At 45.6% G+C, this 16,491-nt stretch overlaps 1 protein-coding gene across 1 annotated transcript; it reads right to left on the bottom strand.

Annotated features, from left to right (window-relative positions):
* Positions 1–15,262: 15,262 nt before the first annotated feature.
* LOC147449886 (uncharacterized) lies at positions 15,263–15,622 on the bottom strand. Its single transcript, XM_086522720.1, has one exon. The coding sequence runs from the start codon at positions 15,620–15,622 to the stop codon at positions 15,263–15,265; it is 360 nt and encodes a 119-aa protein (XP_086378846.1).
* Between the last annotated feature and the right edge of the window lie 869 nt (positions 15,623–16,491).

Genomic DNA, 16,491 nt, shown 5'->3' with positions numbered 1-16,491 from the left:
CCGTCGTTCTGACCTACAGGAATATAGATAACAACTTGTTTTTTATACTGTAGAACCGTACTCAATACTTTCAATCAAGCATCTCAAATCAAAATTTGACAAAAAGGACATTAGAATTTGTTTTTATTATTTTCAAAAGAGACCCAAAATTTGGGGATCTTACACACTCACCTACCCCTTCTTAGGTTTTGTTCATTTCCTCTTATCTCTTCCTTTATCACACCTCGCTATACCCTTAATCCTTGAGTGAGATGTATCCAACAACCCCTTATATTTCAGAAGAACATTGTAATGTTTTGTTTTCGTTCCCATAAGTCATATGTGACCTTTGTGGGAATGATAATTCAAACTATTTGTCTATCTGTATCTACCTATCATAGATGTCATAAAATGAGCAAAATGCATAATCATTGAGAATGCCAAATGGATGCTAGCATGAACAGAGCAAATATCAAAGCGAGGTAGAGAAGTAGGTCCTATATGCAATCCACCAAGGAGAGATCCAAAAAGATTTAATATGGAGTGACAAATAGAGATGACCTTCGATTCTACCAAGAGGTCAAAGCATATAGGTGCAAAAGGATTGGAGGCTTTTTTGGATCTCAAGAGTAGGTGCAAGTATCCTTTCATTCACAATGTTCTTTTTCCTAGGTAGCTTGGAGGTGAGAAGAAGCCACACGTGTTCAAAATAAACTTGTCTAAGACCAAACATGCTCAAATGCATGCATGTAATGAGCAGAAAATGATCTTGTATGAGGCCCTTGGCATAAACATGGCAATGGAAATGACAACGCTATAAACTGTCAAATATGATGCTTATCTTAACAGTTATAGGTATGTTCTAGTACTAAATTAATGATCATGCACAATGTTTTTTAAGTCAATCATCAATTGCATCAACTACCAAATCATTGGTTGATTTGACTCACTCTTCAATGTCGAATATGAGTAGACAAACCCCATGAAATAAATAGAGTTCCCTTGTGGAGAAGAGTATAAAGAAGAAGCAACCAATATTTTGATGATGTGAACTATGTTCTTGAAGAAGACAGTCCTATACCACATAATTTATGGAGGTCAACAATAAAGATGCTCATCTGGGCCATCCAAATTGGATGGACTAGATGAGCATCTTTATTTTTTAAAATATTATGGCGGTAATTTACGTGATAATATACACGGTAATATACGAGATAATATACACAATAATATATGAGGTAATATGCACGGTAATAGTCGTGATAATAATCGGCACTGTATTACTGCATCTGTTACTACATATACTGCTGTTAAACCACTACCGTGTCCTTTTCTAGTGCTATTTCCGCACACACAATATTTTCTCTTCCTATTTTCCTTTGTTAATGTGTGGAAATGCTAGCGGTTCTTGAATTTTCCTCTTATAGTGTTATAATCTTCAGTCCGCGATGTTAAAGCTCATGTTTTGACAATTCATGATTAGAAGTCGTGCGTACTGATTGTTCATTATTGAGATAATTATTCTTTCATGGAGTTGTTTCATGATGCCATGATGCATTTCTATGGTGATTAGAAGCCATTCGTATATTGATTGTTTCTCATTGAGATAATTATTCTTCCATGTAGTTGTTCCATGATACGTTTCGATGATGATTAGAAGTCGTTCTTATATTGACCATTTCTCATTGAGATGATTATTCTTCCATGGAGTTATTCCATGATTCCATGATTTGTTTCCATGATAATTAGAAGTTTTTTGTATTGATTTTTTGTTACTACAATGATTTTTTTAATATAAAGTTGTTTCAAGATATTATGATGCATTTCCATGGTGACCATAAGTTATTCGTATTGATCGTTTTCCATTGAGATATATGTTCTTCCATAGAGTTGTTCCATGATGCGTTTCCATGAAGTTGTATGATTACTCCTTTGTAGAGTTGTTGCATAATGCCATGATGTGTTTTCATGATTGTTTGTTACTGAGATGGTTATTATTTCATGTAGTTGTTCCATGAGGCATGATGTGTTTTCATAATGATAATAAGTTTATTGTACCGATCGTTCATAATTGAGATGATTATTATTCCATAGAGTTGCTCCATGATGCTATCTGTGTTTCCATGATGATTACACCTTGTTTGTATTGATCATTTTTTTAAAATATGGTTTCTTTTCCATGGCATTGTTTTATGAGACCATGGTTTTTTTGTTAGATAGAGTCATGGTTTTTTTGTAAGAGAGAGTCATTTTAATATTGTTGTATTATTCCATGATGATTCATCATGATTGAAAGAGCTATTGTCACATGGAGTTAATTCATTATACCATGTATGTTGTTATTTTATAGTTATTCATAATTATTCAAATGACCATTTTATGATTTCATTATATCATTTCATGGTACATTGAAAATTTCAAAGCATTTACCGTGACCTTTTATTGCGTTTTGTAGAGAGAGAGAGTCCAAAATGGATGGCCAAAGAAGAGAGAGGGAGGCAGGGGGTATTTTTTAGTATTTTAAATATTACGCTCATAATTACCGTGTTTAGTACCGCTTTGTATTGCCGCTCTGATTTTTGTGCTTACTACCGAACCTTGCTTTAGCGCTTAAACATTACTCTTTTTTGCTTGTGATAAAATATTTTTTTCGAGAAAAAGATCCTTTTATTAGTTATTAAAACTGCCCATAGGGCTACAACCACCTCTTCAAGAGAGGGCTACAACAACCATGGTGGGAGACTCTCCCAATGAAGAAACCAGTATATGAACAATGGGGCTAAATCAAGAAATGGGGGGAGGGAAGAGCCACATAGGTGGTTGGTAATGCCATCGGAGTACACCCTGGACTATGGTGTAGAAAGGCCCAGGATGACAGAGTTGAAGGAAAGCCTCGGGGCGCTCCCACATGCGGTCGGAGCTGCCTTGTAGTCCCTCAAGTTGTCCTCTGAGAGTATGGATCAGCTCTATCCAAAAGTCACGAATAGTCTCTGCAGGTGGCACAGGGCGAGCCTGAAAGATGCGGAAACAGTGGGCCCGCTAGATGAACCAGAGTGTCAGGCCACTGATGAGCTCCCAACACTCCTCTCTCTCACTGCACCACTCCTGTGGAGTAAGCTCTGTAGTAGGCTTGAGTGTAGGTCGCCCCTCCTGCATCACTATCATCCTACTGGTCGATGATAGCTCAAACTGAAGTGCCGGGCCCGTGAGGGTGGACCAAGCCACTGCCCCCCAAGTGTACTGTCAAGCCATGGAGAGAGCAGGCATCAACCAAAGAACGCGTAGCCACACCTGTTGGGCCGAGGGACAGTCCCAAAGACAGTGACACTGACTCTCCACCAAATGGTCACAAGCTACACATGCGGCCAAGAGACCACTATGCACTAGCCACCTCCCTACTGATGTAGCTCTGTGTGCGACCAACCACTGAAACAAGGTGACTCACCATGGATGTCTGGAGTCCCACAATCTCTCCCAAAAGGCTGCCAAGAACTCAATTGTGAGACCCTCCTCCTGCCAATGAGGTGCTGCAGCGGGGCGGGCCTCTCTCTATGCTGCTAGTATATGTCGTCCCAGTCGAGCAGTGTAGCGAAAGAACGGGACTCCGGGGTGGTTTGCAGAAGAGAAGGGGTCCCTCCATAGCCACTCACCAGGATCCCATTGTACTCATGTCAGTGGACAACACTCCCAAGCCCACAGCCTCCAGTGTCCAGTCTCAAGAGCTGCTGGGTCAAGGTCTATGACGCAAGTCCTCCCACAGATGCCCACTACTCGGATCCTCTCAAAACAACACTCTACTACCTGCGGGGCCTCTACTGCAACTTGCTGTACGCGTCCCCCACCGTGAAGCTCGAAGAATAGGGCTGGGATAGTCTCTGAGCAGGCCCTGATTGAGATGAGAACCTCCAATCGTGTGAAAGCTCCCATCCACCGGGGTGCTACTAGCTCAAGAGGCATGAGCCATTCAACTGGAACTCACTCTAAGATGTCCTAACACATGCTCTGTACCCCTCGCATGCCCTATAGCTGGAGCCCCAACACCTCCTCTGACAAACCTGTGAACTCTAGCCAATCACCTAGAGAGCGCGCTGGACCTGCTGCCATGGGACCCCATGAAACATGAGACCGACTACCAACCAACTGGCCTCTTTGAGTGCTACCATGGGGTTCCAGACGAGGGGCTGCCGTAGGAGCTCCTCCGTCACGTCGGCTGTCTCTGCTCCAGGCCATGCCGTAAGAGCTCCCAAGATCAAAGCAAACTCATAGTGAAGCGGTCCTTCAGTCTCCTGCTCAAACAAACTCTGCACATCTCTGTAAAGATCCATCTGGCCGAAGGTTGCCAAGGGCCTCCAAACCGAGGCACCCTAGCACAAAGCCGCTGTAGCAAGAACTCCTTCCAGGGCTCCTCACCTGGAATAAGTCCTCTGACGATGAACTTCCCAAGAAGGTCTCTGCTCTGCTGTGCTGGATAAATGATCCCAAGCCCTCCCTGTGAACAAGGAAGAGTGATGACCTACCAAGCCACCTTGGCTCGGTCTATTTGCGTGTCACGTCCTGACCAAAGGAAGTTCCTGATCAGCCTCTCTACCTAGCTGATACAAGAACTCGAGAAGATCCAGTAGGAAGTGATGTACCACATAGTCGCCAACAACACCTGGTTGGCAGCTACTACTCTGCCAACCAAAGAAAGTCGTGTTGAGCTCCAATGTTACAACTTTCTCCTGATAGACAGGAGAAGGGGAGCAATTTGCTGCTCAAGAGACAAGTCCAAAACAACCTGACAACCCCAAGTACCGAACTACAGTCCCTAGGGAATCCACCTGAAACCTTCTCCTGACATCCAATCTGGCACAGGAGCACTACCAACCAAGAAATCCACTGTCTTTCTCCAGTTGATCAGTGCGCCGAATGCACAACAGAAGGTCTCTAGAGCCTGCTCATATCTGTAAAGGTTGGCCTCCTGGCCATCTAAGTACAAGGCTGAGTCGTCGGCAAACTTAGCGTCCAGTAGCTCATCTCCCCGAATAGGGAGTGCTAAGCCCCATAGACCAACCTGCTGTGACACCAAGAACCTGCTCATTGCCTCCGGATAGAACAAAAAGAGGAAGGGGGCAAGAGGACAACCCTATCTGACCAAGCATGTAAGCATGAATCGATCACCTCTACCTCCTGTCAAAAGTACCTGACTATGAGTCTGTCTGTACAAGGATGACACCCCTCTGATCCAAGCATCTGAGAAGCCCATCCTACGTAGAGTGCCCTCTAGAAAGTCCCAGTCAACTCTGTCGTATGCATTCTCAAAATTGAGAAGAAGAATCACGAGGTCCTCACCACGGAGCCGTGCAAGGGCCGAAGCCTCCCAAAAAGTAAAGATGTTGTCAAGGATACTGCGTTCCTTGACAAAACCTATCTGGGTCCCATGTATAAGGCTCTCTAGAAGTGGCTAAATCCTCAAACTCAGAGCCTTGGCAAGAATTTTGTAGGCTCAGTTGAGGATGGTGATGGGGCGCCACTGTTGAGTCTCATCCAAGGAGCCACCCTCCTTGGGAATGAGGTAGATCAGGCCCTCACTCATGCTATCAGCCATCACTCCTGTGTGCAAAATGTACTGAAAAGCACTACAAAGATCTGGGCCAAGCAGGTCCCAATACTCCAAGAAAAAACTGGGAGTCAACCCATCCTCACCTGGATAGCTACCACGGGGGAGGCCCTAAGAGCCGTGTGCAGCTCCTCAAGCTGAAGTGGTAGCTCTAGCCTCTGACGCATCTTCTCAGTCACAAGACAAGGCATCTCTGCCCAAACGTGCTCCCCTGCATGCATCCTAACGCTCTAACTAGGGCTCTGCAAACAGTAACTCATGGTAGAAGTTAGTAGCAACTGCACGCATATCCTCGGGCTCAAAAGCAACTGACCCGTCAGGCCTCCTCAACTGACTACCCTTGGCATGCGAGTGCCGAGGTCCCACTACCTCAAAGAAAGCACCAGCCACTCTGTCGCCCACTTGGGTCCACTGAGATGCCTGTCGGTGGAAAGGAAACTCATGTCACCTCTCCTCTGTGCTAGCAAGCTCGTGTCGAGCCTGCTATAATTTCTCCTCCAACCAAGGACTGTCTGGATGCTGTTCCTACATCCTCTCTAAAGAAGCAATGCCTCGTCTGAGACGCTGCTCCGCCTCTCTCGCTACAGCCCAGCGAGCTAGAGACTCCTGAAGAAAAAAATGGCTAATCTGAGCTAGGCCTGAGGCCACTCTGTCAGCAAGAGAATACTGCCTGTCCATGACCTCTGTCCAGAGAGCCTCTACCCTCTCTCTGAGTGCTGAGTCCAACAAGACCCTCTCTGGGATGCGAAGCATCGTGCTCCCACTCCTTTGTCTGTCTACCACTGTGAGGATCACAGGTGCATGGTCCGAGAAGGAGGTCCCTACCAGGATGCCCAGTGACCCTCCCAAGTCACTGAAGTGGTCACTAGTGTAGAAGCGATCTATCCGTGATAGATTCAGTCCTCCCACTCTGCGGTCTGATCGAGAGAAGGCAAGAATGTCTCGGGGCCTCACAAAATCAGAGTGCTTCCACGCATCTGAGACCCTCAGAGTCATACAAAACCTCTCCCAAGCTGCCAACTCAGCTCCATGCACAGTAGCATGGGTGCCACCAATCCTGTCAGAAGGGTCCTCCAACATGTGTAAGTCTCCTCTTATGCACCAATGTTCTACCTGCGGCAGAGACTCAACAATCTGTGACCAAAACTCTGCATGAGCACTTGCCACATTGGGCACATGGATGTTTAGGAAACCCACTAGGCCACCCTGCATAGTAATCCATTGAGCCCTGCCTAGCACAGTAATCCCTCTGCCCCCAATGGCTTGCTACAATGAGTCCACAATAGTCATACATACCCCACCCTGGATGCCTCCAGGTCCAAAAGTAGCTGACCAAAAAGTATCATATCGTCCACGCAAGAGCTGACCACATCATCAAATGCGGCTCTCACACATATGGTGCGCTCCTGAAGCATAAGGAGATCAATCTCTCCTCCCACAAGGCAACACTGAAGCTCTTGACGTAGTCGGCCCCGTTGACGCTGAAATTGGGGTCCACCTAGTCCTTGCATGTTCCATGAGACAATCCTCATGGGGAGCGAGAGAGAACAGATGCTTCCGTAGCAGCTAGACGGGCTATCTTTGAGGCTGTCTTGGATGGAGATTAATCCGCATCCGAGCGTCCTCTAGATAGGCGTGACTGCAATGAGTGCCTAGCCCAATCCCAAGCAGAGAGAGCTGTACGTAAAGAAACCTCCTTTGTCCAAGAGTGCGCATGAATGTATACATAGCATGGCAATCACTGTGTATCAGCAAAGAAGTAAACCACAATGTGTCTACATCCTGCTGAGTCTGGAGGTGTCACTATAAACTTGCCAATGGCCACAAAGTCTGTAGCATGTCTGTAACTCCTATTCTCCCATGTGCGAGTCTCTGGACCTGTGTGTGCAACACCTAACACTGAGTCAACCACCATGACACACCAGCAAAGAGAAAGACAGCGACCTCACGGTGCCCTCGTCGCCGCCCTGTGCTGCGTGCGCGGTGAGCCAAATGCTGAGTCCAAGGCCTCTTTCCCCTAGCGGAAAGGAATAGAACATGGACCCTGAAGCAGGCTGCCTCATGGTCTGCTGAGGGGTCGCCAAGAAAACGAGTGAATCGTAGTCGAAGAAGTCCCATAGGTGTCGAGGGATAGCTGCAAGGAAAAGGTCTCTACTTGTAGAGGGGGCCGTAAGAAAGGCTGACCCTCTCTCGCTAGGAGACTCATGGCAAAGGCGCTGCCAAGAGATCTCCTAGCCATCGGAGAAGGCCCTGTACCCTAGGTTGACTGTGGAACTAGAGTAGGAGGGGGGGGAGAAGGATCTGAGGGAAGTGGTGGAGAAGAGGCGGGAGGGGGGGTGACAGAGACAGAGGGGTGGGGGGAAGAGGCGGCGAGAGCAAGAGGCAGAGGGGAGGATGAGGAAGAGGGGGGGGGACTTTGGGGGGGGGGAGGGGCCGTCGAGGGTGAAGCTGGGGTGGGGACTAGAGTACGGACCTCCTCCTGCTCAAGAGGAACAAAGCGGTTCCCCGTGGGAACCCACTGCTGCTGAGTAGGCGCTTGAGGGCCACTCTGAGTACGTGCCATGCTGCGTTGTGGCCCCTGTTGTCGTCTACCACGGGCCTGCTGCCATCCCTCAGGCTAAGAGGGTGGCTCTGCATGTGTGCGTTGTGTTTCTGTATGTGGCTGCTGGCCAGCCTTGCAGGCTGGGGCTGAGGCTGTGGTGTAGGTCGAGGCCTCCTTCATGCACAGGCCTTTGCTAGCTGGCACATTTGTCGACAAATGAAGCACTGGTTCGAGAGGCCCGAATACTCCACACTCTGTCTAAACCAACCCCCACTCACTTCAGGCAAAAGAATAACCTTCGGGAGCGTGTGAGTGTCTCTGACCAAAACTTGAATTGAGGGAATGCTAGCAGCCTTGGCAGCTACTGAGGCTGCCGTCCGAGGTGTCTCCAAGACAGTCTCAATGGCTGAGCCAATCTTGGATAAAAGTGGTAAGTACTCCCTCCGCAAACCTGGAAAGCATACCGAGATGGGGATGTCTGCCTCCTCTACTAGAACATCCGAAGCAGGGTCAAAACCATGTTTCCAGTGTCGAAAGTGGGCACGTGTTGCTCGGATGGTTAGTGGACTCATGGTAATGACCTTGGACGCCATCTCGAGGTCTCAAACTCAATCTGATAGTAACCTTATCTGAGAATCTGTACGTCCAAGATCTTGCCAACCTTTGGGAGAAGGCGAGCGTGGAGAACGTCGCGCAACTCTCCTCTGCTAGGTCGGGTGCCGAGAATCTTGCAGATGACAGAAGTTGCCTGCAATCGCTCTACCTATGCAGCTAGGCTCGCTTGCTCTAGGGAAAAGAGCAAGTCAAATGGTGGGCTCAGCGGGGTCGGGCGAGGTGGCGGAGGTGGAGCCTCCATCTGTGTCTACTGCTCTGGTGTAAGAAGAGGGTGGCAGGGAGATTCTGAAACAGGGTGCGCCGAGCACTACCCCAAAAATTCTCAGTGTTGTGGGTCCTGAATTGCAGGAAGCTACTGGGAAGAAGGAAAGCAGGCCGGGGGGATGTGCGGGGGCGGCAATGGCGAGAGCACAGGCAGAAGTGGGCGGGGGCAAAGGGGGGAGGGGATGGCGGCGCGATAGGCTACAGCACGCAGACAGGGGCAACACGAAATGAGGGGGGAGTGCACGGACGAGAAGGGGAGGCGAGGGGGCAGGCTGGGCAGTGGGGGCGAGCAACGTGGGGGGAGGGGGGGGGGGGGGGGGGGGGGGGGGGGGGGGGGGATAGCGATGGCGCAACGGGGGGAACAACAGCAACGAGCGCAAGGAGTTCCGATAAATAGAATTTCTTGTGATAAAATATTAAAGAACACTATTTAAAACTTAATAAAAAAGAAATGATATTTAAACATGAAACAATGGCTATGTGCATGCGCCTCCATGTAAAGCAAGCATCGGCAAAGTCGAGAAGCCAAACATGGACGATATCTTTTGCCGAGGCATGTGCACTACTTTCTCGGACTTTTATAATGCCCATAAGAGCATCCTCCATGGAATCCATCCATCATGTTTTGGATTGGCTCTTACAAATTGAGACAATCAATTCATTCCGTTATAGCAAAACACAGTCAAGTCTGTTCTACAAGTGGAACCCCTCGTCTTCTACCTACACCCTCCAAGCTTAGGGATGGCATGTCTTGTGATGAAACGGAAATCCCTTCATTTAACAAAGCATCCTTGTTTTGAAGGTAACATTGGCTTTGTTTTCTCACCGTCCATTTGGAGCCCACATTTTCCAATTTTCATCATGATAGAGTGCATAGTGCACAGATTTCACTAGTGGTAGCACATATGTTAGTTTCTCCAAGCTCTATCTTGTAACAATGTGCAAGTGGCCTACACTTCTGCAAGAACCTTTCTCATTCTCTTGCTTACCATGGATATTTTTTCTTTTATTACCGCTTCTACTACCCCACACCTCTCTCAAATAGCACACACATTTCACTCGAGCGACTTGCATCCATGCATTCTTTGCATATTCAGAAAGGCTTTATGTAGTGGTGCCAAAGATCTTTCTTGTGTGTTCAACAAGGAGCACAATAAAGGAGACCTTTTTCAAAGTGAAGGAGTACGAGCAGAAGTGCCACGCGAGAGCGAGTGCGAGAAGAAGAGCACGACGATATGGTGAACTTGCTCTACTGTAATGTGTAGAGCATAGTGAGTTCTTATTAGGTTTTAACAAAAGAATATGTGTACATACCTGGCAGCCCGCCCACTTACCTGGGCGACCACATTGGGCTTTATACCCCAACAACCTCCCACTTAAAGTCCAAGCTACTATACAAGCTAATATACAAGAGATGTAGAGAAGTGATGTACTACCCTACACCTAACTGCTTGCGAAAATGCGCAAAGCTCTCTGAGGGAAGTCCTTTTGTAAGTAGATTTGCAAGATTTTCTGTGGTGTAAACTTTGACAAGCTGAATTTGCTTATCCTCGATCATTTCCCTGATGAAATGATATTTCACATCCACATGCTTTGTCTTTGAGTGATAAACTGGATTGCGAGCTAATTGTATAACACTCTGACTATCACAATATAACACAGGCATCTCTTCTTTGATTCCCAAATCTGTTACTAGTTGATTAAGCCAAATTGATTCTTTGCATGCCTCTGATGCTGCAACATATTCAGCCTCTGTAGTAGATTGAGTAACACAATCTTGTAATCTAGAACGCCATGATACTCCTCCACCAGCGAATGTAAAGACATACCCTGACGTAGACCTTCGGTTGTCTAAGTCACCTGCATAATTTGAGTCTGTAAAACCCTTTACACTTAGCTCCTGACTCCCATAGCATATACGCATACTCTTTGTATCTTTCAGGTATCTCAATATTCCTTTCACTGCCTCCCAGTGTTTCTTTCCTGGGTTTGACATGTATCGAGTTACCACTCCCACTGCAAATGCAATGTCTGGGCGAGTAGCAATCATTGCATACATCAAAGTACCCACTGCAGACGCATATGGAATCTTATCCATTTCAGCCTGTTCTTCCTTAGACACAGGACAATCTTGTTTGCTAAGTTTCACATATGGTGGCAATGGAACACTCAATGCCTTTCCCTTCTCCATATTGAAACATTGCAAAACCTTGTCAATATACTCTGTTTGAGATAACCAAATCAACTTCTTTGATTTGTCTCTCTCAATGTGCATACCAAGTATATGACTTGCCTCACACATGTCTTTCATGTCAAACGATTCTTCCATCTTTGACTTCAAAGCTGAAATTTCTTCCAAGTGCTTGCCAGCAACAATCAACATGTCATCCACATACAAAATAAGGATCAGCCAATTGCCATCCTTATCCTTCTTTGTATATAGACAGTGATCGAACTCACTACGTTTGTAGCCTTGAGAAAGCATAAACTTGTGGAACTTATGGTACCATGCCCTCTGTGATTGTTTTAAGCCATAAAGACTCTTTAACAACTGGCATACCAAATCTTCCTTGCCTTTCTCAACAAACCCTTCTGGCTGCTGCATGTAAATTTCCACATCTAAATCACCATGCAAGAACGTTGTCTTGACATCCATTTGGTGCAATACCAAATCTAATATGGCAACCAATGCAAGAAAGCATCTCAATATAGTCATCTTGACCACCGGAGAGAAGACTTCATCAAAGTCAATGCCTTGTTCTTGCTTAAAGCCCTTGGTAACAAGCCTTGCTTTGTACTTTGGCTGACTATCATGAGCGGTGATCTTATACCTGTAAACCCATTTACAAGGTAGAGCCTTTTTTCCCTGTGGTAATTTAACTAGCTTCCATGTCTGGTTTTTATGCAGAGCTGTCATCTCTGACTGCATGGCCAATTGCCAATTCTCGGAGTCCTTCATTTGCAATGCTTCCTTCTAACATGAAGGCTCATTGCAATCAGTCAACATGACATAGTTCATAGATGGAACAAACCGATCAGGAGGTCGCGTGATACGTCCAGATTTATGAAAAATAGGTGGCTAAGGCTCAGCCACAACCTGTGGTTCCACTCTATCCTATCCTTGCTCCTCTTGAGCCCTGACATTTTGTCTTGCACATGCAGGTCCATCTTCTTGGAAGACAACTCTTCTAATCTCCTCAACCCTCTCTGGTTTAGAATGATATTTGGCTTCATTAAAGTGAACATCATTGCTACGGATAACCTTTCTGGATTCGGGATCCCAAAGTCTGTACCCCATCTCATGAGAATTACCATAGCCTAGAGAGATGCACTTTCTACTCTTTGGCTCAATTTTGTTTCTAAATTCCTTTGGAACATGAGTATATGCCTCACAGCCAAAGACTCTGAGATGCTTGTATGAGGGCATTTTGCCTGACCATACCATCTCTGCCACTGAATTCTTCAGCAAAACCTTGCTAGAAGATCTATTTATAAGATGAACAGCTGTTGATACAGCTTCAGCCCAAAACCCATTTGGCAGTTGTGCATTAGACAACATACTACTGACCCACTACAAGAGGTTGTGTGCTCTTGTGACGCTGTTAGCGACGGAAATACACTGGGTTTTTATAACCCCCGGCGTCGCTAAAACCGTCGCTACAAGTGTCGCTATATGCGTCGCTATATAGCGACGCTCATAGCGATGGTTATAACGACGTTTACACAGAAGACTATAGCGACGCTCATAACGACGCTACAGAGCCATAAATAGCGACGCTTATAGCAACGCCCGAGAGATTTTTTTTTTGGTGGCAGGGCATTGAATGCCTTGCCACCCATCAACCTTCTCTTGTATGGTTCTATTCATCCTCTCGGCAACACCATTTTGAGGAGGATTGTAAGGAGCTGTAAGTTCACGTTTTATACCTTTTGACTCACAAAAGTCCTGAAAGGCCTTTGAAACATACTCTCCACCATTTTCAGTGGGTAAGCATTTATACTTCTTGCCACTCTGATTCTCCACAAGTGTCACAAACGTTTTGAAAACAGTAAACACTTCATCCTTGTGCTTGAGAAAGGAAACCCATAATTTCCTTGAGTAATCATCTATAAATGTCATAAAGTAAGAAGCTCCCCCTAGAGATAGGTTAGGTATAGGTCCACACAAATCACTATGAACAAGTGCCAACTGTGTATCTCTTCTATTGCTTCTATGCTTATGTGGCTGCTGTGTTTGCTTACCATACAGACAATATTCACAGAATTCAAAATCATTAAATGAAAAGCCAGGAAAATAACCAGAACGAGACAAGATTTCCATTCCCTTCTTGGACATATGTCCTAACCGGCTATGCCACAAAGAAACGTTCGGCTGCTCGGTTACATTGATTACATTTTTAGAGACATTTGATACATAAATCATGTAATTTCCTCCAGACTTTACTCCATGTGCTACTGTCATAGAACCCTTAGATATCTTCCACATGTTCTGTCCAAAAGTGGTGACGTAGCCAGCATCATCAAGTAAACCTGTGCTGATCAAGCTCTTTGTAATTGCGGAAACATGTCTCACATTTTTTAGGGTGAAAAAATAGACATTCTCAAACTTCAATTGAACATCTCCAACACCTAAGATCTCACATGTCTGCCCATTGCCTAGCCGAACATGATCTTTAGTGGTCACATAAGAGGTAAACCACTCCTTGTTTGGAGACACATGAAGTGATGCCCCTGAGTCTATAATCTAGTCACTCAGTGCATTTCCATCAGATGCTGTAAGAAGAGCTGAGTCCATTGTATTCTTCAAGAAGTATATGTCTCCTGACTCTAGACTGTCATCCTCTGCAACAGTGTTTGTCACATTTATTTCTTGATTTTTCACTGAGGACTTGTTCTTCTCACCATGGTCTTCAGCTTTCTCTTTTCCTTTTTCTGCTTTCCATTCTCTGCAGTGTCTTTTCATGTGACCCTTCTTGCCACAATGGTAGCATTCTATGTCACTCTTGCCTTTAGCACTGCGGGACTTGCTACGAGACTGATTCCTCTTTCCACCTTTGTACTTTTCTTTGGTCCTTCCCCTGACAACTAAGGCCATTCCTTTGCCTTTGTCCATTGTCTTTCTGTTGGTTTCTTCAGTAAGAAGACTGCCTTCTACACCTGCTATGGTCAAACCATCTGGAGGTGCAGAATTACTCAAAGCTGTGTGAAAAGTGTCCCAACTTTCTGGCAATGTGATCAACAGGAACATAGCTCTAACCGGTTCATCAAACTTGACCCCTTGAGCTGACAACTGACTGTAGATGGTGTTGAATTCATTCAGACGATTGGACATAGGTGTCCCTTCTTTCATCTTCAAGTCAACAAGCTTCTTAAGCCAGTATACATGTGAAGCTGCACTCTGCTTCTCATAAAGATCACTCAGCTTTGTCCATGCTTCATAAGCCGACATCTTGTCTACTACATTGAAGTAAAAGCTTTCTGCCAAAGTCACCATAATGGTAGAAAGTGCCAATTCATCCATTTTGCTCCATTCATCTTCGTCCATATCTTTTGGTTTTATCCCCTTGAGCTTTATAGGTTTTATCTGCTTCTTTTGTACCAACACATGTCAAATCTGCTTCTTCCACAATGGGAAATTGGCTCCATCCAGCTTCTTGATATTGTAAAGAGCAATGTCCTGTAATCCAGCCATAGCTACGCTTCACAGTAGTTCACTTTCCTAGGAAAAATTCAACAGAGTTTTTCTTGTAAACTGACCTCTGAACCAATATCAACCTGTTAAAGTCTCCTTTGTAAAATGGCTCTAGTGTACTAAAAAATAGACCAAAAACAGCTCAAAAAACATTGTCTCTCTAACACTGTAAGCTGCAGGTAAACCTGTCCTGCACCTGACCTGTCTCTCACTGTCTTGTCACTATCCTGTAAGCATAGACTCACACACCCTCTCTCTCCCCAACTACTGACCTTCTCAGCTCTTCCCTGGCCGCTACCCACTTACCCCACCCCGTTGACCACCCCCCCCCCCCGCCCTTCCTTACTCTCTGTCAACCATGCGCAACCCGAGATCCCTCTCTCTGTCTTTCTCCCTCTCGCTCTCGGTTCAGCCCGCAGGCATGCAATACAGCGTCTCTCTCTCTCACTCCTTATATCCACACATACACACACACCACCACCCCCCCCCCCCCCCACCCCCCAATACCCTCATCCCTCCTCGTCTCTGCCAGCTCACCCCAACAAGATTGCCAACAGTTGGCAAATCAACTCTAGTAGCAAGAGACCTCCCAAAACCTGCAACATCGAGTATCAAAGGAAGAAATGAAGGATACACCATCACGTGCTTCAGGCATGAGGCCATAAAAAAATTTCATATCATCAACTACACCATCAAACAAACCCTCAATCTGTACCACTTCTTCACATACATTCTCCTCATCACAAAAACTCATAAACTCTTCAACTGAAGCATTCTCACTCTTCCTTGCCACCGGTTGCACATACATCTCACGGGAGACAAGGCCTTGTCCTCCCTCTTGTTGTGAGTTAAGATCCAAAGCATCCTCATACACAATATTATACATATTTCTAACAGTTAAACCATTTGCCTCCTCATGCATAATTTCCATGTCATTCCCACCTGATGATAGGTCACAAGTGCTCTCTATCTCACTATTACTCACTTCAAGTTCAGATTTGACTTCCAAGGCTCTCAAACATTGATGAATTGTCTCCTTGTCTTTAAGCTCAACAAGGAAAAAAGATCTCAACTCGTCATCAAAACTCTCCCCAGCATCACTACATGAAGATGTTTCTTCGTCGCAGATGTTTCTTTGTCGCTCTCATAACCCTCATCATCAACTATAACCATTCCACTATGCATACCAAAACCAAACCCATCATGGGGCAAGCATACATGAGATGTCAAGGTCTCCAAGCTCTCCCAGTACAATGCATGAATTTCTCTCCTAGACTCGATGAGTTGAGAACCATTTTCAATGGTACAAAACAAATCTACAGGATCATAAAAGCTAGAAAAAGATCCCTTCTATGCTTTGTCAACTCCATTGTTCTTCTTCGGACAGCATGAAATAAAGGTACCATGCATCATAAAGAAGCCCTTGCCATGCATAATCGGCTTGCGACTCGTCATCGTAAAGCTCCAATTGAGCAAACTCGTACTCCACAAGGCAAAACCATGGCACAATACCTCATGTCCACTACCTGTGAAGAACTTGCTTGTATCCATATCCATATTGGATCACCTGTAGCATAAGACCATTGTGAAGTGAAGCTCTGGAGTTCTATCCTCAGTGGCACCAAAATGATGACACGAAAAAGCCGGAGTCAAACACCTCTATAGCTTAGCCTCTCTGCCAGTTTGGGATCACAAACCTATCCACCACTGAAACACCTGCAACTGCAACTCCAAAGACTGTATCCAACTCAGATGCTTATTGTTACTCCTCTTTCATATGAAACCACATCTATTTTAACA

The sequence above is a fragment of the Adiantum capillus-veneris genome, chromosome 10 (genome assembly GCF_014529385.1).
Source record: "Adiantum capillus-veneris isolate H3 chromosome 10, ASM1452938v2, whole genome shotgun sequence".
In the NCBI taxonomy this organism is placed as follows: domain Eukaryota; kingdom Viridiplantae; phylum Streptophyta; class Polypodiopsida; order Polypodiales; family Pteridaceae; genus Adiantum; species Adiantum capillus-veneris.
Note: the sequence above shows the minus strand (reverse complement) of the source record. Positions and strands in the feature narration are given on the sequence as shown.

What these genes read in the sequence shown, in the direction of transcription:
- LOC147449886 (XM_086522720.1), bottom strand. Translation starts at nt 15,622, where the DNA reads ATGGAAATTATGCATGAGGAGGCAAATGGTTTAACTGTTAGAAATATG.